Source organism: Macrobrachium nipponense, chromosome 1 (assembly GCF_015104395.2).
Source record: "Macrobrachium nipponense isolate FS-2020 chromosome 1, ASM1510439v2, whole genome shotgun sequence".
NCBI classification, from domain to species: Eukaryota; Metazoa; Arthropoda; class Malacostraca; order Decapoda; family Palaemonidae; genus Macrobrachium; species Macrobrachium nipponense.
Window position 1 is genome coordinate 172684594 of NC_087200.1, and position 26291 is coordinate 172710884.

General features: G+C 39.7%; 2 protein-coding genes across 3 annotated transcripts in view; one reads left to right on the plus strand and one right to left on the minus strand.

The window, feature by feature from the left end:
* Positions 1-12986, plus strand: part of LOC135219839 (neurocan core protein-like) — a 28796-nt gene extending 15810 nt beyond the window's left edge. The window contains exons 3-5 of one of the 2 annotated variants that reach the window (XM_064256950.1): positions 9118-9229; positions 9835-9933; positions 11329-12986. In XM_064256950.1, coding sequence (XP_064113020.1) covers positions 9118-9229; positions 9835-9933; positions 11329-11356 — 239 coding nt within the window. In that variant the 3' untranslated portion in view covers positions 11357-12986. The remainder of the gene's footprint in view (positions 1-9117; positions 9230-9834; positions 9934-11328) is intronic. The other variant, XM_064256951.1, reaches the window with a different exon arrangement.
* Positions 12987-16406: 3420 nt separating this feature from the next.
* The window catches only part of LOC135219840 (tubulin alpha-3 chain-like), a 45407-nt gene continuing 35522 nt past the window's right edge, over positions 16407-26291 (minus strand). The window contains exons 2-8 of the mRNA XM_064256952.1: positions 23333-23555; positions 22882-23054; positions 22204-22332; positions 21718-21917; positions 19386-19560; positions 19090-19242; positions 16407-17225 (exon numbers count right to left, since the gene is read on the minus strand). Of these exons, the coding sequence (XP_064113022.1) occupies positions 16926-17225; positions 19090-19242; positions 19386-19560; positions 21718-21917; positions 22204-22332; positions 22882-23054; positions 23333-23555 (1353 nt within the window). The 3' untranslated portion in view covers positions 16407-16925. The remainder of the gene's footprint in view (positions 17226-19089; positions 19243-19385; positions 19561-21717; positions 21918-22203; positions 22333-22881; positions 23055-23332; positions 23556-26291) is intronic.

Sequence of the window (26291 nt, forward strand, 5' to 3'; positions counted from 1 at the left end):
GTCCTTATCGGTGTTGTTTTCTCGGCCAAGCGAGCAATCTGTTAGTCCCCGAGCTACCGTTTGCCCCCTAGCGTCCGTCCTGATTTAGTGGGCCAAGTCTTTTTCAAGCCTAGTCTTGTTTGAGGTCCTTATCGGTGTTGTTTTCTCGTGCCAGCGAGCCCATCTTGGTAGTCCCCCGCTAACCGGTTGCCCCCTAGCGAGATCCGTCCTGATATAGGTGGGACCAAGTCTTTTGTCCAAGGCTAGTCCTTTGTTGAGGTCATTATCGGTGTTTGTTTTCTCGGCAGCGAGCATTCTGGTTTTTAGTCCGGGGCCGCCGGATACCGGTTGCCCCCTAGCGTCTGTCTGATATAGTGGCCAAGTCTTTTGCAAAGGCCTAGTCCCTTGGGTTTGAGTCCCTTATCCGGTTGTTGTTTGCAAGGCCCCTAAGTCTTAGGTTGAGGTCCGTTATCCGTGTTGTTTTCTCGGGCCAGCGAGCATGCTGTAAGTCCCCGGCTAACGGTTGACCCCCCTAGCGTCCGGGTCCTGAATATGGTGGGCCTAGTTCTTTTGGCAAAGGCCTAGGTCCTTGTTGAGGTTCCTTATCGGTTGTTTGTTTTCATCGGCCAGCGAGCATTCCTTGAGTAGTGCCCGGCCTACCAGTTGCACCTCCTAGCGTTTTTTCCGTCTGGATATAGTTGGCCCAAGTCTTTTGGCAAGGCGCTTAGTCTTGTTGAGGTCCTTATCAGGTGTGTGTTTTCTCGGCCAGCGAGATCCCTGTAGTCCCACCGGAGCTAACCGGGTTGCCCCTTAGTGTCCCAGTCCGTATATAGTGGGCCAAGTCTTTTGGGCTAAGGTCCTAAGTCTGTTGAGGTTCCTTATCGGTGTTTGTTTTTCTCGGCCAGCGAGCATTGGGACCTTGTAAGTCCCCTTTGGCTAACCGGTTGCCCCCTAGCGTCATTGCCCGATTATAGTGGGCCAAGGTTCCTTTTGCAAGGCCAGTCTTGTTGAGGTCCTTTATCGGTGTTTTGTTTTTCTGGGCCGGAGCCCAGCGATCATAGCTGTAAGTCCCCGCGGCTACCAGGTTGCCCGCCTAGGCGTCCCCGGTCTGATATAGTGGGCCCCCAAGTCTTTTGCAAGCCTAGTCCTTGTTGAAGGTCCTTATCGTGTTGTTTCTCGCCAGCGAGCATTTCCTGGTAAGTCCCCACCGGCTACCAGGGTTGCCCCTAAAGCGTCAAGTCTTTTGATATAGTGGGCCAAGGTCCTTTTTGCAAGGTGCCTTAGTTCTTGTTGAGGTCCTTATCGGTGTTGTTTTCTCGGCCAGGCGAGCATCTGGTAGTTTCCCGCGGCTACCGGTTGCCCCCTAAGCCGTCAAGTCCGAATCGTAGGCCAAGTCTTTTGCCAAGCCTAGTCTTGGTTGAGGTCCTTATCGGTGTTGTTTTCTCAGCCAGCGAGCATACTGGTAGTCCCCCGGCTAACCAAGTTGCCCGCCTAGCGTCACCGTCTGATATAGTGGGCCAAGTCTTTGCAAGGCCTAGTCCTTGTTGAGGTCTTATTGTGTTGTTTTCTCGGCTAGCGAGCATCTGGGTAGTCGGCAACCGTTGGCCCCCTAGCGTCGTCTGATATAGTGGGCCAAAGTCTTTTTGCAAGGCCTGTCTTGTTGAGGCTTATCGGTGTTGTTTTTCTCCGGCCCAGCGAGCAATCTGGTAGTCCCCCGGCTACCGGTTGCCCCCTAGCGTCCGTCTGATATAGTGGGCCAAGTCTTTTGCAAGGCCTAAGTCTTGTTGAGGTTTTTAGGTGTTGTTTTCTGGGCCACGAGCTCTGGTAGTCCCCCCCGGCTACCGGTTTGCCCCCCTAGCGTCCGTCTGAATATAGTGGGGGGGGGGGGGGGGGGCCAAAGTCTTTTGCCAAGGCCTAGTCCTTGTTGAGGTCCTTATCGGTTGTTTTCTTGGGCCAGCGAGCATTTGGTAGCCCCCCGGCTACCGGGTTGCCCCCTAGCGTCCTCCGATATAGTGGCCAAGTCCTTTTGCAAGGCCTAGTCCTTGGTTGAGTCCTTACGGTGTTGTTTTCTCGGCCAGGAGCATCTGGTAAATCCCCCTTGCAAGTTGCCCCCTAGCGTCCGTCCGATATAGTGGGCCAAAGCTTTTGCAAGGCCTAGTCTTGTTGAAGGTTCCTTATGGTTGTTTGTTTTCTTCGGCCCAGCGAGATCCTGGTAGTCCCCCGGCCTACCGGTTCCCCCTAAGGCCTCTGATTATAGTGGGCCAAGTCTTTTGGGAGGTCCTTATCCGTGTTTGTTTTCCCTCGGCCAGGAAGCATCCTTGTATTCCCCCGGCCTTACCGGTTTTGCCCCCTAGCGTCCTCTGATATAGTGGGCCAAAGTCTTTTTGCAAAGGCCTAGTCCTTGTTGAGGTCCTTAATCGGTTTTGTTTTTCTCGGCCAGGAGCCATCTGGTAGTCCCCCGGCTACCGGTTGCCCCCTAGCGTCCGTCTGATATAGTGGGCCAAGTCTTTTGCAAGGCCTAGTCTTGTTGAGGTCCTTATCGGTGTTGTTTTCTTGGCCAGGAGCATCTGGTAGTCCCCCGGCTTCCGGTTGCCCCCTAGCGTCCGTCTGATATAGTGGGCCAAGTCTTTTGCAAGGCCTGTCTTTGGTTTTAGGTCCTTATCGGTGTTTGTTTTCTGGCCAACGAGCTCTGGTAGTTCCCCCGGCTACCCGTTGCCCCCTAGCTTCCCGCTGATAAGTGGGCCAAGTCTTTTGCAAGGCCTGTCTTGTTGAGGTCCCTTATCGGTGGTTTTTCCGGCCAGCGAACATCCTGGTATCCCCCCCCCTACCGGTTGCCCCCTAGCGTCCGTCTGATATAGTGGGCCAAGTCTTTTGCAAGGCCTAGTCTGTTGAGGTCCTTATCGGTGTTGTTTTCTCGGCCAGCGAAGCATTCTGGCTAGCTCCCCGGCTAACCGGTTGCCCCCTAGCGCAGTCCGATATAGGGCGGCCAAGTCTTTTGCAAGGGCCTGTCTTGTTGAGGTTCTTATCGGCTTTGTTTTCTGGCCAGGTGCCGCAGCTGATGTAGTCCCCCCGGCTACCGGGTTCCCCCTAGCGTTTTCCTTTCCGGATATAGTGGGCCAAGTCGTTTGCAAGGCCTAGTCTTGGTTGATGGTCCCTTATCGGTTGTTGTTTTCTGGGCCAGCGAGCATCTGGTAGTCCCCCGGCTACCGGTTGCCCCCTAGCGTCCGTCTGATATAGTGGGCCAAGTCTTTTGCAAGGCCTAGTCTTGTTGAGGTCCTTATCGGTAGTTTGTTTTTCTCGGGGCCCAGTCGAGGCTCTTGGTAGTCCCCCGGCTACCGGGTTGGGCCCCCGCTACGGCGTCCGTCCCTGATATAGTGGGGCCCAAGTCTTTTTGCAAAAGGCCTAGTCTTGTGAGGTCCTTATCGGCGTTGTTTTCCTCGCCACGGAGCATCCTGGTAGTCCCCCGGCTACCAGGTTGCCCCCTTTTCGCGTCGGTTCCGATATAGTGGGCCAAGTCTTTTTGCAAGGCCTAGTCTTGTTGAGGTCCTTATCCCGGGTGTTGTTTTTCTCGGCCAGCCGGATCGATCCCCCTGGTAGTCCCCGGCTACCGGTGCCCCCTAGCTCCGTCTGATAGTGGGCCAAGTCTTTTGCAAGGCATAGTCTTGTTTTGAGTCCTTATCCCCCGGTGGATGTTTTCCTCGGCCAGGTGGCCATGGAGTCACCCCGGCTACTTGTGGACACATTAAGCGTCGTCTTTTTGGATAATAGTTGGTGGCCCCAAGGTCTTTTGCCAAGTGCTAGTCTTGTTGAGGGCCTTATCGGCGTTGTTTTTTGGTCAGCGGAGGCCCCATCCGGAAGTCCCCCGGCTACCGGGGTTGCCCCCTAGCGTTAGGTTCGATTATTTAGTGGTGCAAGTCTTGGCCAAGGCCTAGTCCTGTGAGGTTCCCCGGAAACGTGTGGTTTTTTTTCTCCGCCGGCGGAGCATCTGGTAGTCCCGGCGGCCCCCTACGGTCCTTAGGGTCGTGCTGAGGTATAGGGGCAAGTCTTTTGGCCCCCAGCTAGAGCCAATCTGGTAGTCCCCCCCCCGAGGATGGGCTTACGGTTGGCCCCCTAGCGTTCCGTTCTGAATAATAAGTTTGGGCCCAAGGTCTTTTGGCCAAGGCCTAATAGTCTTGTCGAGGTCCTTATCGGGTGTTGTTTTTCTGGGCCAGCGAGCATCTGGTAGTCCCCGGCTACCGGTTTGCCCCACTAGCGTCTGTCTTGATATAGTGGGCCAAGTCTTGTTGAGGTCCTTATCGGTGTTGTTTTCTCGGCCAGTGAGCATCTGGTAGTCCCCCGGCTACCGGTTGCCCCCTAGCGTGCGTCTGGTATAGTGGGCAAAGTGTTACACAAGACATGCTTGTCGTTGACTTCTTTAGGATCCTCATTAGGGCTGTTCTCCAGTGATCATGCAAGACAAGCTTGTCGTTGACTTCTTTAGGATCCTCATTAGGGCTGTTCTCCAGTGATCATGCAAGACATGCTTGTCGTTGACTTCTTTAGGATCCTCATTAGGGCTGTTCTCCAGTGATCATGCAAGACAAGCTTGTCGTTGACTTCTTTAGGATCCTCATTAGGGCTGTTCTCCAGTGATCATGCAAGACAAGCTTGTCGTTGACTTCTTTAGGATCCTCAGTAGGGCTGTTCTCCAGAGATCATCATATTTTCTGAGTCTAGTCTTTAGTTCTTAATTGTAGTATCCTGTTTCAGTGTATTATTTCCTGTGATTTTATCTCCTTTGGTCGGTTTACTGCATCTGCAAAGAAAAAGAAAAAGATTAATTTGAAAGGGTGAGAGAGAGACTTCTAGCACTCGCACATTCATTCCCTTACACTCTTCCATCCATCTACCGTTACATTCACACAAGCATTGATACTCAGTACTCACAAGCATTCACACGAGTGAGCGCTCACTCTTTCTCTCTTTCACACACACAGACAAGCACTCAATCTCTCTCCACCTAACTCCCTCTTTCGGTTGTCTTATGGTTACTTTCTCAATATTCCTCCTGGATTCTGAAGAATGGAAGAGGATGGAGAAGATTCCTTCCTCCCTTTCTCTCTCATCCGAAATGGAAGAAATGGATTCTTTAGGCTTCAAATCCATTGTTGCATCAGTGTGATCCAGGAAGGAAAATCGCAAATTTTGCAGATTGAGGAGGAGAGTAGCCTACTATTCCAAAGAAAGGCGAAACATTCCGATTCAGATTTGAAACAGCAGCTACTTTGGGCTGTGAATTTTGGTTGGGGTTTTCCTTTCGATGAAATTTTGTGGCAATTTCACGATGGATCTTCGGATGTCTGTCAATTCTGTGATCTATATCATCTCCTTTTTTTTTTTTTTTTTTTTTTTTTTTTTTTTTTTTTTTTTTTTTTTTTTTTTTTTTTTTTTTTTTTTTTTTTTTTTTTTTTTTTTTTTTTGCCAGGTTCATCCCTCGGACAGAAGTCGGAACTCTATCACGGAGATTCCGGAACTCACGGAATTACCCTCATGTCTTTCATATTTCTAAAGATATTTTTAATATTAAGGCACCGTTTCAAAGGTAAAATTCTCGGCTTCAATTTGATATATGTAACTTCTTGAATTTTGTGTGTAAATGGCATTAAAATCTTGTTAAATGACTGCGGCCTAAGTTAAGTTTTCGTCGCCGAATTTCATTTAGATGTCGATGCAGGAGTTGGGTTTTTCATTCTTCCATTGTTCACAGTGGGTCAGAACAGCATTTTTTTGGTCAAAATTATGTTTTCTTTCTCATCCAATCATTATTTATAATTTTCATTTATAAACGTTTAGAGTATTATTATATTCAAGAATATTTAACATGAGTGATGCGTTTAACCATGTTTGTGTTTTGTTTAGAACTAAACTATTTGATACCTTTATTCAGTGCAGAAAAGATAAGAAAAAAATTAGGGAGAGTATTTCCATCAAATACTTTGTCTTTGAAGCTTTTTACAATAAAATTCATTTTAATGAACGCGAAGAATAACATTTTGGGTTTACTATATATTAACGAGAATAGAAATTATAGCATTTCAAAATGATCTAAAATAACAAGGAACTTTAAGACTACATATATAAATCAAACTGGCCGAACCGGAAAAAATTTATAACCAAATAATTCCTATATCAAAGGGTTTCTGATAGGTCCCTAGTACTATTTGAAAAAAGAAAGAAAGAAAAAAGAAAAAACGGGGGCACTAGCAAATTTTTAAGGGGGCAAACACCCCCGAAATCGCGATGTTTTTAGACTTTCGCGTTATACTCCTAAACTATGCATTTTATCGAGGACATTATTATATACGAAATTAAAGTAGAGTAAATGACATTTCTAATGATATATAATGATGTTTGCTTTTCTTTGTTCGTATAGTATACCTATGATTCAACAAATGTTGATGATAAACCTTGAAAATAAAGTTTTTTTTTCCGAATTTTGTCTTTTAACTTTTTTATGGGTATTTTCTGAAAACATTTTCGTTGTACTATTAAAATTAAATTTTTTTTATATAAATATATAATGGGGATAATTACATACATCTTACTCAATTTATGAAGGTGGTATGGTTCGAAAAGGGTTCCAAATTAAAGAGCGGAACCGGGATCAAATTTCTTACCACATAATTCCCTAGTATTACCAAAAAAGAAGAATAAGAAAAATAAAACGGCCGTGACCCCTATCAAAATGTTTAGGGGGCAAAACCCCCGAAATTGCGTTTTTGTTTCATTTTCGCGTTATACTTAAAAAATGCATTTTATCAAAAATATTATTATATACGAAATTAAAGTAGATTAAATTACCTTTCTGATGATGTATAATGATGTATACTTTGCGGTATTATTATAGCACCTATGATTAGACAAAAGTTGATGTTAAAACCCTGAAAATTCTTTTTTTTTTTCTAATTTTGTCTTCCAAGTTTTTTAATGGGCATTTTCTAAAAACGGCTTCGCTGCACTATTAATTGATGTGAATAATAATACAATTGATGTAAATAATAATTCGAACCAGAAGGCTTTCAATCCTAGATCATATTCTTTATGATTGCGAGGTATTGCCAGTTACAAACGATAGCATTTTTTATGATAAATATTTTAAATGCTGTGGTCCTGACTCATTTATGTGCAATAAGATATGATTTGATACACATTTGACATAAATCTATTCCAAAATTGAATACATTTTCATACATCTCCCATGATTTGATACACATTTTATATAAATCTGTTCCAAAATTGAATACGTTTTCATACATCTCCCAACATAAAGCCTGGGTCAGGCCATGTCATGGCACAACACGTGTAATGATAGTTATGAGAAATAATATTAGATAGGGTAGCGTAAAAACATAAGCGCGAGAATAATCAGAGTAGCACAGTGAAAATAACGAGAGAGAGAGAGAGAGAGAGAGAGAGAGAGAGAGAGAGAGAGAGAGAGAGAGAGAGAGAGAGAGAGAGAGAATTGAGATTCGGTGTGTGAGTCAAATTTAGTCAACAACCATAGACGTAACAAACCTATTAGGCACCGGCGCTTGCGAGATGGGTGAGCGGCAACAGCCATAACACCGTCTCTATGAAATCTTAAGAGAGAGAAGAGAGGACCAACCGCCGTCATACAATAAAGAAGCAAGACTTTGCCAGTGATCCTAAACAGGTTCTCAAGTTGTAATTTGTGTAACTGTAACTTGTATTCTTTGCAATAGTAAAGAAACTCCTGAGAGACTACTATTACTAATCCAGAGCTACCAATTAAAAAGAAGAATAAAGACTTAAACATGGAGCCAGATTGTAGAACGAATCATCTAGAAGAGAGAAGCAGGTAAGAGATGTTAAACACGAACACTACAGTCTCTACCATTTCTGGTGCCAGCAATTGTGGAATCCAGGAGACGTAACATGTAGTGAATATAGTTAAATAAATAGACACATTTCGACAGTTACAACAGTGATACTAATCGACAAACAGAACTTAGAATTAATTCACGAAAATTCGCCTATTCACGGTCATTTTCTATAAGAAATATCCACAAATTCCTGGTTTATTTTATCAGTTTCATCCTAAAATGCACTTCTTGGAATAAACCTATTTAAAAGACCAGGTGTAGATATTTTTAGTTTGTTTTCTTGAGTTTAAACTAACAAAATGCTAGGCAGTTTTAAGCATTTTATCGGGGTTTCAACTATCTGCAGGTTCTATCTATTTGCAGGGGGCTGGCTGGTACCCATACCCGCGAATACGGGGGAACACTGTACTACATAGATTAAGAGTTAGTTACTGAACTTCTGATCTCCTCTATCGTCTATAGCTTAGAGCTTCTAAGTATCAGTCCCTGTACAAAACTAATGCTCCGTTAAGGTGCCATCATACCCTAATGCTAAGTTCCCCTAAGGACTTTTATTTCCTCAGTTTAAAGAGAATGAAACTATATTTTTCCTGGGTGAGTTGTTCAGGATACTTTGTGATGTGTGTGTATGTTTGTACAAAAGCTGGCTCTTACATACATATAACTCATTCTGTGGCAGGATATATAACGATAGAAAGAATATCTATAATTCAATGGCCAATGGAGATACAACATTCTTCCATTGAATCATTTGATCATTCAGTGTAATCCACACAAACATATTTTGTATAAGTGGTCTAGTAAAAGGAAATTCATTACTCAATGGTGATGCAATATTGCCTTTGCCCCCCAGAGGGTGGTAGGGCCATCAGTGCATCTCATGCGGTGCACTGTAGGCATTACTGAAGGTTCTTTGCAGTGTCCCTTCGGCCCCTAGCTGCGACTGCTTTCATTACTTTTACTGTACCTCTATTCATATTCTCTTTCTTCCATCTTACTGTCCACCCTCTCCTAACAATTGATTCGTAGTACAACTGTTTTGAGGTTTTCCTCCTGTAACACCTTTCAAAGCAGTATACTGTCTATTTCCATTTCAGCGCTGAATGGCCTTAGTTGCCCCAGTGCTTGGCCTGTGTGCCTGAAATCTATAAATGAATCAACATTACCTTGCCTGCACACGGATTTTAGAGATAACTTAATGTTTTGCTTAGCATTAGATGTGTAGTACTCACAGAACAGTATTTCTTTCCAACAGGTAAAATAGGTAACAGTGGCTTCTGGATTGGATTGAATGACAGAGCAACGGAAAACAGCTTTAAATGGTGTGTAGACAACAGCGCTGTTGAAGACAATGGCAATTATTCAAGGTGATTATTATGTGTTAGATTTCCCTTGTTTGTTGTATATATGAAATAAGGCAAGACATGAACGAGTGTCCCAAAATTTACGTATTTAACAAAGTAGGTGAAATGGGAAACTGCAGTGCCTGTTAGCCACGTTTTCATTAAGCACTTTAATACTGGATCCAGTGGAACTCATGATACATCCTGTGGCATTCAAGGGTTTCCAGAATGCTCCCGTGATAAATCAACACTTTTGTTTCTCGTGATTGAAAGGTTCGCAAAATTGTATTATACACTTATGCTGTATTGTTTCAATGGGGAGGGTATTTGCTCTATGGATTTCAAGAGAGTAATGGAATTTCTCTCCTTCACAAATAGGCCATTGTGGCTTCTAGTATTTTGTCATTCCTTGATAACAGTCCGGACAGTACAAAGCATTCACGATGTTCAGGATTCAGTAGATGAACTCCTTTTGTTTTGGGCTATTATGTTATTTATGTTATTTATGTACAAGAACATAAAAACCCACACAGAGAAAGATGTAGCGAATGTTTGTATATTTGACATTCATCATATTTTTAATGTGAAATATTAACGTCATTCTAATCTTAACTGTTCATTACTTTTAGCTGGGCAGTCGGGCAACCAAACGATAATAATGGACAAGACTGTGTTGTGATATATTCTGACGATACTTGGAATGATGACGAATGTTACTCGGATCACTGGTAAGAATATTAATATCTGAATTTCATAGTTGCAATCAAGTTACCTTCAATTTATATGAATAGAGCCTTATGAGAGAAAGAGAGACAACGGAACACGTAACTGATACAGACTTAGATTCTCTTTTGACCCCTTTTTCATTGAGACAGCATCCAGTCACATTTGAAAAGATCATAAACTCTGGTCCTGGAAGATATCGTTCCAGAGACATTAAATCTGAAAATAGTGCATCCAGAGGAACCCTGTCCACTTTTCGTGCTCTGCTCAAATCTTTGATCTTGAAACGTCTGACTCGAGACAATGACGTTGTGTAAGAAATTCGAAGGGATAATTGCCATTGCCTAGTCCTTCTTCTTCTTTCCCACCGTTATTATTACATTAAGGGATCAGTTACCTGATGCGCCTTCCCCATTGCATGCATCAGGCATGGCTTATCGCTTGTCAAAGGGGTTTGCAAGGCAGCAGTTTCCACACTTATTGGCAGTGGGCCTAGCCTTTTACTAAAAAAGTACGAGTGCAAGGCAACAGCGCTCCTTTTAGTAACCTTTTATGACACGCAGGACCTACAGTGGTAGTATTCTTACACCCCTAGTCCAGTGGTTCCCAAACTTGGCCATACCAAGGACTCCAAATATGATAAGTCCCAGCCGAGGACTCTGATAGCCAATCAAAAGTTATCATTACCATACCGAGAGTTGCTACGTTGTAATTCATTTAAAATTAAGCTTATGTTTTAAGTAATGGTGTAATAAAGATGTGCAAGTTAGCTGCTTGTGCCAAATGTACTATATTTTTTATTGTATATATATTTTTTCTGCAGTTGAAAAAATATTAATTTTTTCCTTGTGTCTCAGACCCCCTAAACCCTTCTCCTGGAACCACTGGCCCTAATCCACTCATTTTTTTCATTAATGAATTCGAGTGGTAAAGCTGGAGTGATGAAGCCGTAATGAAATATTGACCATGGTAAAGGGGTCTCTCTCTCTCTCTCTCTCTCCGTCTTAAAACAAAACAAATAGTTCAGACGAAATTGCCAGTTATCAAACTGGTATGGTATTTGTTAGATAAAACTGGGCACTTTTATTAATAGAAAAGAAATATGGTTAACTTCATTATGCATGTCTTTTTATAAACTTTTATACATGAGCCATACTGTCTTGTTATCTCCTCACATGACATATTAGAGGCTCTTATGTTTAAAGCAATTTACTTTCTACAGCAACTGGAACCTCAACAACAAGTCATAACTCCTGCTGTAACCATTGGCTAAATGTGTTTCATCAGGCTATTGTTGGAAAGACTTAAGAGTGATTTGCTCTTGGTGTGGGTTCCCTTGAAGAATTTTACTTTTTATTCAGAAATGCTTTCTTTTTTTAAAACAACGACTTTCTTTTCAGCTACATCTACGAAAAACCAGCCTCTTAAAATGGACTAACAACATTGCGTCTTTAGGGACAGTTCTCTGCAACTAGCATAGGTTGCAATCTGCACTGCACAAGACAGGGTGTCATGAACTGGCCCTCTTAGAGGTATAACCTAACAAAGGAGGAGGGTAACTAGAGAGGAAATATATACATATATAGTATTAATTTTACATTCTATTCAGTGATGATAATTATCTTGGGTAGAAAATTCTTGTTTTCTTGAGACAATGTGAGTTGCACACAAGTTGCTGTTTTGCACTCTACGTAGTTCCACAATCAAATTGAAGATTGACTCGATTTGGTCAGCTGAGTAAGTAATAACCAAGGTTTTATCAACTCAGAGGGGAGTAGGGAGCACCATTTGCCTCTTTTTAGTGGTTAGAGTTTGTGATGATATAGTTAAATCACCAAAATTAATAGGATTGATTTTAAAAGCTAATTATGACCATTTTAACTTGAAGAAGGCACTTAGCCTCACAGAGCTTAATAGTAAATGTTGCTCTTGCATGCACTTAAAAAAAGGATTGCACTGTTAAATGAATTTCCACAAATGACAAAATCCTGAGGCCAACAGAAAATCACAGAAGACGAATTGTCACCCAAAGATTCGTTTATCATGAGGTATGACCGCCTGAGTTTGTAGAAAATGCAAGTATCTAGCAAAGTTCTTACCGAGAACACCACACCAGTTTGAAGAATTTCCTGACAATAGATTAGTGTTTTAGATGTGACTGTGTGTGAATTTATACTCTTGAGAATGAAGATGAAGGATGTGAACAGCTTGAGCCCTTTTTTTTATTATCTCACTGTGTTTTGTTCAATGAGTTTGCATTTATTTGCGCTTTAACACTTAAGTTAAGAAATCGGCGTTCACGTCATTGTTTTTGTGGGCATCACTGGCAATATAGTCCTGAATATATCCATGAGGAAATAGATGTTATTAGGAAAATATACAAGGGATTAACACTTCCTGATATTGTATTAGACAATGCAATGAGATTGGCAGAATAAAGGACTTCTTACAGTGATAAAACAGAAACATATCTCACGAACAACATTCTTGTATCAGAATATTGTAATTACTTGAAAGACATTGTTAATGTTCCTGTGATGGAAGTAATTTCATAAAATTCCTATGTAATTCCTATGATAAATTCCATGTGGATCAAAATGGTACATCACTGGAAAAGAGAATTAAGCAGCAACAAAGTCGTAAAAATATATAGAGGAGTATGTCTAATTTTTTGCTCATGTTCAGAGACAGTAATCATGATATAAACTTTAAATATCAGCCTAGAGATGTATAAGTTTTGATCTACATTTCCACAGAAATATGTAAAAGGTAGAGATTTTAATGATTGTAGTTAAGTCTGGTCCAAATGACAAGAAATTATATGATTGTTATTTTCCCCCAGTAAATAATCTGCATTTGGTCACTAGCAAAGGGGATCAAGGAATAGCACACCCTTCTCTCAGTCTAAGAAGCTCCGCCTACTCTTCGCAGTTGTCAGCTACCTTTTTTTACGTACCAGTCCTTGATATATGAAACCGAGCAAGACCTCATCCTCTGTTTCATTTAACCCTGTGGTAATTTGTTTTCAAACTTCACTTGTTCCTGTCAAAATAAATACTGCCCCAGTAACGCCTTCTATCATTTTCCACCAACACGAGAGCTGACGTTTATTGGTTAAAATACAATATAGTGGCTCAGTCAATTCATTTGTCTCTTTTACGAATCTTTTACCTGTTAGTCTTTTTGGCGAGAGAGAGAGATGCAACAAGGTGGAGGAAGTCAAAGGGTCAGGTATAGGCATGTGTGTCATGAGGTCAGGAATCGTGAGTTTAAATTTCATTTCATGAAGAAAGCAAGAATGATTTGCTGAAAGGTGTGTTAGAGTCAAGTGAAAAAAAATGCTGGACGTAATAAGTGGACGAGAATATTTGGGAATTATGCGTACTGAAGAGATGGAAATTCATGAAGGACTACTAAGGAGGGTTAGTAAAAAGAAAGTATAAAAGTAAGGAAGAGAAGGGGACGGTAAAAAGTAAGAAAATGTTAACATTAAGAGTAGTTAAGGAACAGAAGGAAGGAAAATACAAACAAGAGAAGATAGAGTTTATGATAATAGACCATCAACAGTCACTTCCTACCTGGCTAGAGCAAATTGCCTCTCCATAAACGATAAGAAAAAGCACCAACGAGAACATATTGCATGAGTGTTGTGTAGGGTCAGAAGAAGAAGAAGAAATCGTAAAAACAATTGGGGACTTCTTGTTTACGGAGGAAAGAACAGAGGAGAAGAAAGACTCAGCACAGAATGTGAAAGACAAGAGACAAGAGCTGAAAGAGCACATAAACGGGGATGAAGGAGCTCTCGAGGTGCCGATACATAGGCAATACCTCCGAACTGAACTGGTAGACCATTAATGAATTTCAGAAGATAGACAATCTAGTATATCGAACAATTTTGAAAGTGCCAAGCTACACAGCAAGTTGTGCGTCAAGATCTGAATTAGGGGCCTCTTCCTGCCACTCAAGAGATATGAAGAGTAAACTATTCTACCTGAAACATACACTTGAGAGTGGTGGAAATAGGCTCCTATATGAGATAACCATGGATCAGTATGAAAAAAAAAAACCTGGATAATGCAAGTAAAAGAATATATGAAAGAACTAAACATAAAATTAAGTAAAACTGAAGCAGTTAAAGACAAACAGTTAAAAGAAATAATAAACAACTGGAACAGAAAAACATGGCAGAAAGAAATTAATGAAAAGTCAACATTAAGAATCCACAGAAAATATAAAAATATAACATAAGAGAAGAAATCTGGTATGACAACACTGAAAAAACAATGCTGATCAGTAGGGCCAGAGTAGGTACACTAGGATTAAATGATAGAAATAGGATAAAAGGAGAAGGTACAAAATGGAAGTTTAGAACCTTTCTTACTTTACTGTCCAGCATACAATGAGATTAGAACTAGATATAGTTTTGTGCAGCAACCATATCAGGAAAATAAAGAGGAATTGGTAGTTGATATACTCTTATTGGTAGATCGACTGAGGGAGGAAGTGGAGAAGAGGACAGAATTTCTAAAAGAAATGTGGTATTTCAGAGAGAAGAAACTCAAACAAAGGAGGAATAAAACAAGCAGGGAAGCCGTTTTAAAGGCATATCCCGCCTACTACTACCAAGGTTAACTATTTGATGCTTTTGACTTTGACCATTGTGATTAGTATGTCTTGCGTGGTGAGACTTAAAGGACCATCAATGAAGCTGGAACTTTTTTCTCCGAGTTTTTTTTTTTTTTTCAATAAAAATATCGGTTACATGATCGTGATGATTATTATATAAAATGAACGTGACTGATTGTAAGGAAACTCTTAGACATCAAAAAGGTAGTGAAATCTTGTTAAGGTCGTTAATCCATATGGAGGCATCAAAGTGAATCCTTCACTGTGGGTCTGGCTGTATGTCACTTAATTGCTCTTTACGACAGAGAGGGAAAGACTGAAAGAGAGATTCCACTGAATGGTTTTACTCTGGTGGTGCGAGAATCAGCCCGTCGAGGCCCTGTCTTTTCAATCTAAGGTATGCTATACATTTTGATTAAGTATTGATCTCTCTCTCTCCACTCGAACAACAACCCAGACCAATCGACTGACAGCTGTGGCACTTAATTCCCAGCTTAGATCAACGGAGACATGCTAATTACATTCCTACGCTGTTCCATTCCTCGTCCAGTTCGTGAGCTGTGGGACAATATGAATACCACTTTACATGTACAAAGGCAGAACACATATCTAGAATTTTCAGTATAGTGGACAGTTTTACTTGGAAAGCCATTTGGTTTATGAAAGATGAAGCAAGGGTTTTAAGTTCAATGTATTAAGGGACTTGATTTCTGTTGAACTTTAATTATACACTCGTAGAAAGAGATAGGGGTGGATCTGTTGGTGCTCGGCTGTAAAGAAGAAGTGTATTTTACATATATATTAAGTTTGAATTTGGCCTCTTGGTTTCAGCAACCCTATGATTCTCTAAAATTGCCTGTTTTATGTGCATAAGACCCGAGTTTAATCCCACGGGGAGCAGGAGTTACTACCTACTTGATTGGCTCTGTATCTCATAAAGAATAATTGCATCCCCTTGAGATAAACAATGACCATTCACGTGCTGGTTAGTTAACTGTTGTGGGTTGCAACCAAAAGAAGGGCATGGGACCAGTAAAAGTGAATGAGGATTACTACTAATATTAGTGTCTATGGTGTGCCGCTTGATAATTTTTTTTCCATTAAATAGATGTGTTTTTAATGTGTCATTCTTTCTTTTCCAAGCTAGTCTATCCTCACTCTTACCTCCAATTCTGTTCTGATATGAGGGTTTCGTGTGATGTCAATCCGATTCGTGTTGCTGAATTTTGTATGAAAACACCGCTTTTTCCGACTCCACTGTACCATTTAATAGCAGTTCATGCTTTGCCCTTCCGAAATTTACAGAGCTCAAATCTTAATAACAATTTCCTTTTTAATAATTCGTCTGCTTTGTTTATATTGCCAAATCCTTTTCATCAGGTCTCGGAGAGTCCTGATTTCATAATAAGATACCGTATTATTGACACTTGACAGCATTATTAGTATATGCGATATTTAATATGATGATTATTACATAAAACTAAGAAAATAATATATACGATAGTTTTAGAAATCCATTAGGAAATCTGAGGTCCATGTGGCAGCAGGGATATAAACAAATGTTTATATCCCTGTGCAGTATTTTGTAACTGCTAATCTTAACCTAGTTTGAACTTTAACATCATTGTATATCCTGAGATTAACTATTAACAAACAAACATTACTGGAAAACAATAAAAAAAATTTTAGGGGTACAAATAGTACGATATTTAGGTAGACAGGATTGCCTTCTGGAATAAGATTCTTGGCTTTGCATATCTCCATGTGAACCCAGTTATAGCAACCATAATCAAACAATAATAATATATCTCCAACATGATTATGTAGGTACGGTTATCAAGAATGAGACTACTTCAAGTGCATTTAGTTTATTGTAGCAGAAGCAGGGTTCCCTACTTCCACTAGACGGTACAAAAAAAGTAGCGAAATTATTTTAAAAGGTAGAAACAATCTCTTTGGAGAATCACTTAAAAGTTGGAATAAAATAATATCAAATTGGAACATATAACTGGATCTTATCTATAGTATCGCACTCCGTATGAGGTACCACTGACTTCACTTATAGAAAAAAATGTAAAATAATCTTTTTTAGTACAATTAAAGCTTTCCAAACACTCATGAATATCAAAAGGCATTTATCACTTGCAGAATGAAGCATGCTCCAGTAACTGCATTGGATGACCTCTCCCGCACTGCCCCAAGAGCGGAGACAATGTGCTAGCAACCTAAAAATGAAGCGCGTTCCCTTTTTCCTCTGCGGGTGTGTTTGCGCATCCCAAACACCATTCCATGAAAGGGGCAATGAGCTTGACATCTAAGTGCACAGGAGGCAGTGGTGAGGTTCAACTCGATGTTCTTCTTCTTTGTGTTCTTACATTTCTTCCAGGGATTCTTCCTCGCCATCCAGGATGCTATCAATAGCCACCTCCTCATAATCCTTTTCCAGGGCAGCGAGATCCTCTCTGGCCTCGGTGAATTCACCTTCCTCCATGCCCTCACCAACATACCAGTGGACAAAGGCTCTCTTAGCATACATAAGATCAAATTTATGGTCGAGACGACCCCAAGCTTCAGCAATGGCTGTGGTGTTGGAGAGCATACATACAGCACGTGCAACTTTGGCAAGATCTGCTCCAGGTACTACTGTAGGAGGCTGATAATTGATACCAACCTGTAGGGAAAGGATATAATTAATTATCTTCCATAATGACCCTGTCAAAAACAAACCTGGTTCAAGTACTAAAAAAATATTGGATTACCTTATAAGCCTGGTCTTGGGAAAGGTATTATATGTTAAAATAACTTATGAACCACAATATAGTACAGGTTGACGATAAGGAACAACGCATCAGTTATCTGTTGGCTTACTTTCTACGTAGAAAGCATCTATCTAATTTGACAATTTATTAGAATGTACACTTTCAATTTAACATCTCTTTGATAATGCCCTGCATTTCATTTGCTTTCTTTGCAATGTCATGTTTTATAAGTACCTTGAAGAGTATCTACAGTATTTATATTTCCATTATATAAATCCTATATTGATGACCGTATTTGTTATAAGAGACCGTGCCAGCACAGGCTGGCTTCATCTAAAACAAACAACCGAGTATTTTAATCTAACTAATAAAGTGCACGTTTCCATTAAACATCTCCATACATTGCACTCATGAAAAATGCAAATAACAAACTATTTATTAAAATACTGTATCGGAATTATGCTGAACATTAAAGAATAACCATATACTGTACACTACCAGAGCGCAACATTGATTGATTTGTTAGTTTTAACTGGCATCCCAACGACGAGGTTATTGACGCCGTCCAGAGTGCAACAATTTCAAATGGTAAATAGTTGATGGGGGGTTATAGAGTATTTTGACCATGGGGGGGAACATCTGGGAGCATACCGCAACACGGGAAATGTGACGATTATTGATAAAGATATTTTACTGGCGCCAACTTTTGCCGTGATACCCTACAGAACTGATAACTGTATAAAAGTGTATTCACACCTTTCAGGTAAAAATGCTGCTCCTGCGTTTATCTCATTTTTTTATAACTCCACCAAAAATTAAATTTAGGAAAACAAAAGGTGTTTAACGTAAAAACCTATGCAGTATACTTGAAATGTAACATTATTTAATATATAATAAAAACGAATGGTTAACGGTAAAGCTGTACAAATTCCTCGTGACCAGAGAAAAATAACATGGCATTAACCACCCAGAAGAAATATGTTTGTCACCTCCCACAAATTAACTCAAGAAGGAAAGATACCATGACATACCTTACTCTTCTTTTGCCATGGAAGATGAGTAGTTCATTGCAATAGTGCCTAAAAAACCTCCTCTTAAGACCACAACATCATTTATTATATACTATTCAATATTGTGCGTGATTTTTCCTATACATTACGTAAGTTGCAGTTCAATATTATTTAAAACGTATACGTGTTTCTATAATCAAATACTAACACAGATTATCACCAGAAAATTAACCTTAAAGATATGTAATTTAACTTCATTGCTGTTATCTAATTGCAACTCTATGAAAGCCGTTAATGTCTTAAAAAGGGAAAATAACTAAAATTAGCAAGTTGAAATTACAGGGGAACATGCTGTGTTCTCATTTTTAAAAATGACTCTGGTACCGTGCCTGCCTGCTGTCTTACTCAAGTTAGTCAAGACAGTCTCCAAGAGCACTGACCACGGTGTCTGAAATGCATGTCTTATGGACTCGGTAATATGGCTTTGGCGTGCACAGAACAGCTGAAAGATACTGCTACAATTATAATGAACAACGAATATGATGAATCTCTCTTTTTGTATTTCTCATTCGCTTCAGGATTATGTTTCCCCGTCTTATCCTTCATCCGTGAAAAACTCAGAAGGTGCTCCACCTTACTTAACTTATGGTAATTTAACAAAAGTAAAAGAATAATCTGGGGAAATCATCGCCTTGAAACTACAAGACTAAACTCGGAAACCATTTAGCCTTGAAATGATATAATGGAACTCTGGAACTACTTTTACCTTGAAACCTGTTGGGCACCAGTCGACGAACTGAATGGATTTCTTGGTCTTGATTGATGCAATGGCAGCGTTGACGTCCTTGGGGACAACATCACCTCGGTACAGCAGACAACAAGCCATGTACTTGCCATGCCTTGGGTCACACTTCACCATCTAGAATAAAACACATTCCTTAACACTGCATAAAACTAACAAGGGCCACATTAAAGTAGTATTCATGATAAAAATAAAACTATTTTTTTTTTCTTAAAAAGTTCACTTTAAAAGAAACATTCCAGAACAGAGACAAATCTCACTTGATTGGATGGTTCAAAACAGGAGTTGGTTATTTCAGCTACAGAGATCTGTTCGTGGTAGGCCTTCTCAGCTGATATGATAGGAGCGTACGTCACCAGAGGGAAATGTATTCTAGGGTAAGGGACGAGGTTGGTCTGGAACTCTGTCAGATCTACATTCAAGGCGCCGTCAAACCTGAAAAGTTCCAGTATCTAAAGTTACACTGGATTTATTTACTGAGGAATGCCAATACAATATGACTACTACTTCAAATATAACATTTGCTATATGACGTCTTCACTTCTAAAGTACTGGTTATAAACTGCAACATAACATGGTGAACATTTTATGCTCACTTTAGCCTTCACTACTTCACCACATTTTTGGGAAAAATATGTTCTAAAGTTAAAACTTTTTTTTCCTTTCAACATTCAATAAGCCTAAGAAGTATCATCCTGGATACTTTGTACAATACCATAACATTGATTGGTAACTATACATATAGAAGTGACTGTAAAGTCATAGTATTATAAAAAAAAAAAAAAAAAACTATTATGATGAAAAGTTCCTTCTCCCATGGAAACAACCGATATGAATTAGTATCAAATTAACCTAATGTCATACATTGAAAGATCACAAAATGAAACATTGCTTTTTTAAGAAACTGTCCCAAGTATTTGTGACGTATTTTTGTTTTAGAAACAAGAATTTTCCTGCAAGACAACTGAATCATTAAAACTAAAATATCATTAAAACTACCTACCAAAAACCCCATTTTCATGTTGAACCAGATATTAATATTGTTTTACCCATTTCCTTTGCTTCTTACACATCTCTGGATTTTGTTTTTAGTTTTTCATGACCATCCTTTTCGTGCAGGAAGGGGTTTGCCCGCTGTATTCATGAAATACAGCAATACAGCAGCCTGTAGTACATTCAACTAATTCCAGAGAACTACCTCCTTGACGTGTTTGTTTATAAAAGATGCTCAGTGAGCATTTAGACAACGCAACCAGTACTTTTATTATAACAACATTCACACCTTTAACCTATAAAAAAACCAAAATAATTTCAGTTTTGATGGTCTGTATAAGAAACCATGCTTGCTCCACTTTTCTCACTTCAACAAACGCAACGAGCGTGATGGAGGAGGAAAGTTTGTGGCATTCCAGCCTGCTACACTGAACGCTGTCCTAATTCCCGGGATTTCATGGCTCTGAGTGGCCAGCATTTGCCTGTCTTTGTTTACATTTACCAGCTTTGGCCTGTCATTCCAGTTCTTTCGCTACTGTCTAATTTTCTTCATACCTTTAGTCCACTCATGTTCCATATTTCCTTCCCATTCTGTTAGAAGAGAGCATGCTGGCTTTCGTCATTTTAAAATGTTCTTATTCTCCTTTGATTGATTTCCAACACATTTGTTTCCTTTTCACTGTCTTCTAAACGGCATTTTGTCAAAAGCAATTATTAGTTCATTTTTTTGCACCTAGAATAAATCATTTTAGTTCTTATGAAATTATGATTGGTTCTTAACATTCTTAAGATTAAGATGGGCATCTAATAATAGTTTAAGAATGTATGTTCTTAGACTAATCGCACACACTGAAGAGTAAACTAACTAAAATGACAGAGCAGGGCATCTGTCTAACTGGATGCTGCTGTTTTGGGCGACTCAGACTCATGCCCTGTACATACCCCTCTTTCAAATAATTCAATAACTCTACTATAGTCTATTCATATCAACCGTGCATTTGATGTCTTGGCTAGTGAGTCTTACGTCGTTCCTGATTGGCTGTTGATAAGCCAGTCACAGGGCTGGACACTCAGTCTCTCTCGAGAATTCACATGGGTGGGATCTATGTTCCACCTCTTCTGAAAGACGTATACCTCAGGAGAGATGGAACATACATCCTGCCTATGTGAACTCTCGAGAGACTGAGATTTTCCAGCCCTGTAATTGGCTTATCAGTAGCCAATCGGGAGCGTCGTAAGGGACTGGCCTAGACGTCAAATGCACGGTTGATGTGAATCTACTATAGTGTCAAAATTTAAAATACTACCAGTGATGCCACTCCCGCTCTAACCCTATGCATCCTACAGAAGACATGAAGTTACCCTACCTAACCGGAAATTACCCAACATTCTGCCGTTGTGATAATAAGAAATGATACTAATAAAGATACTGATCGATACAGGCATCGTTTCAATTACCCTACACTTAAAAATAAGGTCCTAAGGTCTAAAATATTTGGTCAAATTACCCTACCTGCAGGGCAATTACCCTGCGGTTGGCAACACTGAATACTACAGGAGAACCTAGAGCACAAGAGAGCAAAATGTATCTCTCTCTACCTGAGGGAGGCCGTGATGGACGACACGATCTGTCCGATGAGTCTGTTGAGATTCGTGTAGGTTGGTCTCTCGATGCTCATGTTTCTTCGGCAAATGTCATAGATGGCTTCGTTGTCAACCATGAAAGCGCACTCCGAGTGTTCGAGGGTTGTGTGTGTGGTGAGGATGGCGTTGTACGGTTCGACTACGGCCGTGGAGATCTGCGGTCAAGAATAATGAACAGGAAATTAGAGTTATGATTTCTGTGAATGATGTATATTAAATGAATGAAGTGTTTATAAAATGCAGTTGTTTTAATAACTGCGGTATGTGTTACATATAAGGCATCAAGGTAAACCCCTTTTAAATAAAAAAAAATAGACTTATAAATGGTATTTTTACTGAACGTATTTGTTGTTGTCTCTAGCAAAACTGGATAACACTCACACTACAGCTCCAGGTACCAATAATAAAGAACACAAGTAAATGCAGAGAAATCCACCTCACCTGTGGTGCTGGGTAAATGGCGAACTCCAGTTTACTCTTCTTTCCGTAATCCACCGAGAGCCTCTCCATAAGGAGAGAGGTAAAGCCTGATCCAGTGCCTCCACCAAAGGAATGGAACACCAAGAAGCCCTGAAATAGTTCAGCACAAGCTCCGATTAACGAGAGTCGCCAGGCGGACGAGACGACCGTGAACTGTCCCACATTACAGTAGTATATATTGTTGCTTTGATTTTATGCTTGGAAAGAAACACGGCGGTAAAAAAAGCATAGCAAATACATTTCATCAATTTAGTATTGATGAAAACTACCGCAACTAGTTTCTAGAATATTTTTATTTTTATTCGGGACGGTTTACAGTCTGTCATTTTACAGTCTCTTAATTTTCAAAGCGATTCAAATCACACACAAAACAAAAACAATCTTTTTTTCAAATCTGTAAAAATGAAGAAGGTTCACATATTTGTTGATGTCCTACTTAATGTAAAAAACCAAAACCAGAATAAAAGGTTATCAATTACCAAATAAATTTTCAGGATACAAAAATTTCCATTGTTTTCTGACAAAATATTGACAAACCCCGCTGTGCATAAAGGTGTGGCCCACCTTTCCGTAGACAAGGAGGCACCAACCACATCATATTGTGTTCATCATTCCCGCTTTTTGTCTCTGCGAGCTTACCTGCAGTCCTGTGCACTGGTCCGCAATCCTCCTGGTCTTGTCCATGACAATATCTACGATTTCTTTCCCGATGGTGTAATGTCCTCTGGCATAGTTGTTTGCAGCATCTTCCTTCCCAGTGATCATCTGTTCGGGATGGAAGAGTTGTCTGTAGGCACCGGTGCGGACTTCATCTGCAAACAGAAAAAAAATGACATAATTTTGTTTGTTGAGCAATTAAACAATTATTTTCCTTATAAATGTTACATGATTTAACTCCTACCGGACATATTAATGAAGCAACATTAATTTAAAGTGCTATTTTAATTATAATAAACGGTAAAAACGTTATACAGTTTTTAAAGTCTTGAGCAGTTTAATCCTCACACGAACACTGTTGCAGCAGTAAATGTTACAAAATACATCCCACCCATTTTCCCTCCCTCTCTCGCTTATTTGAAAGAAGTCTTACCAATAACAGAAGGCTCTAGATCCACAAAAATGGCTCTTGGGACATGCTTTCCAGATCCGGTCTCGCAGAAGAAGGTGCTGTAGGAGTCGTCAGCATTGCCGACAGCTTTGTCTGAAGGTATGGTGCCATCAGGGCCGATGCCATGCTCCAAGCAGTACAGCTCCCAGCAGGCATTGCCCATCTGGACACCAGCCTGACCCACATGGATACTGATACATTCACGCTGGGGGAAAACGAGAAAGCGATGATGAAGAAGTGTACCTACGTGTGAAGATGTTTACTATTCTCTTCATAAGAAAGATTAAGGTCTAAAGATTTCTTTAGACCTTAGGACAGAGTATCTCAATACTGTGCAGCTGGATAAACAAGAAAATAACCTACTTACTAAAAGCTACTTATGACTTATTTGCTTCACACTAATACAAAAATATATATCACGCCACCAAATTAGTCTACTCATGTAAAAAGACTAATTTGTTCTACGTAGAATTTTAAACGAAATAAATTGCTTCAATGCCCTAGACATGTACAGTATAGCATACTCAGTAGTTAATACACTACGCCAAAGAAACCAAGAAACAATATTCTTCCCCATAACAATCAATAAATGCGTGTATAAAAGGTACGGTAAATCAATAATAACACTAGAGCTTCTGAGCGAGCATCTTTCTTCTCAGCTTAATCCCTAGTCAGGATCGCTGTTTTTAATAAGCCTTTTAAATCGGTTCACTTCATCATTTTTGGGGGAAAATAATTTACAGAAAATTATTAATAGCTGAAGTGTGTTAAAAAATGAAGTAACAAATGGGAGCAGGTAACAAACTAAAACATAGATTTAGCCATAAGAGAAACGAAGCTTAGCCATACAAAATCCAAAAACATGCATAAAACTGAATAATATATTAGTCTTGTTGCTTATATTTATCTGCATCATTTTCTTAATTATAAAGACAGAGTTCAAACAAACCAAGACTTAAATTTAGAGCACTTCAATTATTTGACTTGATGGAACAATATTCAATGATATTCCTTTTAACTGTGTCGCTAGTCGGCATTAAGGATCTTGCTTGACTCCAGTTAATAGGATAATCTAAATCTCTTATATGTAAGAATAATGCATTCGATATTTGACCTGTTCTCACTGAATACTGGTGTTGTTTGATTCATTAAGAAAGTGATTTTCCAGTTTGTCTGTAATATATCTAATTACACCTTTTACAAGGAATTTCATATATGCAGCCAGAAACATCTTCAAGAGAATTTTTTATTACTAAACTCTTAACATTAAAATGACTGAAAACAACATTTATGATGAAAAACTAAAATTCTAGGGGTTTCTAAAAACTTTCATCATGCGATGATTTGAGAATATTATGCTTACTAAATTCAAGTTTGTTATAAGTTAAATAAAATGTTTTCCTAGCTCTTTTCTATGCTACATCTACAAAAGTCTTTGGGTATTTAAGTTTCAAGACAATATCATAAATAATTTTAATCTCAGCGTCTAAAACTGCGGGCTACAGACACAAAGAGCCCTTAGTAACATCCGTTTCGAAAGACTGAAAAACTGAAATCTCTATAATTTCTATGGACTGTTACATCACGAAAATTCAAATTACGATTTTTTTCTTCCTACATTAAATCTGACAGAAGAGACTAAATTATTGAGCTTAATCAGAAATACATAGATATTTTCGTGAACTTGCCAAATACAGAAAATATCATCTACATACCTAAACCATATACGGATTCCTGCCTATCATTTTTTGTGGTATTCGTTTATATAATGAAATCACGTGCATGTACTGTGAATACACACACACACACACATATATATATATATATATATATATATACTATATATATATATATATATATATATATATATATATAAATTGACTGATTTATTAAACTGTGCCTCTTAGCTAAAGTAGCCTCGATGATGAAAACTGATTATAATACGATAAAAGCAAATCATAAGATCCGTAGTCTGCGAGTTTACTAGTTACCACTTATGTTCTAGATTTTCGACCCCGTAGGGAATGAGTGACGTCCGTGCACCTCATATGGTGCACTGTAGGCATAACTTGGTTCTTTGCAGTGTCCCTTCGGCTTCTAGCTGCAACCTATTTAATTCCTTTTACTAAACTTTTCTTCTAACTTACTTTCCACCTTCTCCTAACAATTGTTTCAACGCTGAATGACCTCATAGGTTCCAGTGCTTGCCTTGGGCCGAAATTTTACATATAATATATTTTGAGCTAAACCTCAAAAGGGACTTCGTGTTCATCTGTTATATGAGAATCTCTCATCTTGTTTTTAGCTGGAGTTCGAATGTAAAAAAAAAAACTGGAATCGCCAAACCATCAAAGCTTTCCGCATGCGACAATGAGATTCCATTACCCTCTCGGACAGGCGTCATGACTTCTTCACATGAAGTACAAGGCATAAATATTCTTGTAGCTATACATGGCCACGTCAGCGAATAATGAGTGTGGGTGTCCGTGTGCGTGTGCATGCATGTGTAGGAGTGGATGTGGAAATGGATGGATGTCTTATTACTTCCACGGGCTGTGAAATATGTAATTGTGTGAGCCACTCCTCGTATAGCTTTGGCGCGTCCTGCTCACGTTCGCGCTTTCGTGATCACGGCCTTATTCGACGGAGCACTGGATATTTTCAAAGCACGAATCTATACAGGTACGACGGAGTATAAACATTTCTTTTCCACGCCCCACAACTTACTAAGTAGAGGCTCCTAGCGTAGACTAATGGACAGTTCATCGATGGAATGGAATATAGAGAATTCAGGCCAAAGGCCGAGCACTGGGACCTGTGAGGTCATTCAGCGCTGAAAGGGAAAATGACAGTGAGAAGGTTTGAAAGGTGTAGCAGGAGGGAAACCTCGAAACAATTGTTAAGAGAGGGTGGACAGCAAGATGGATGAAAGAGAATATGA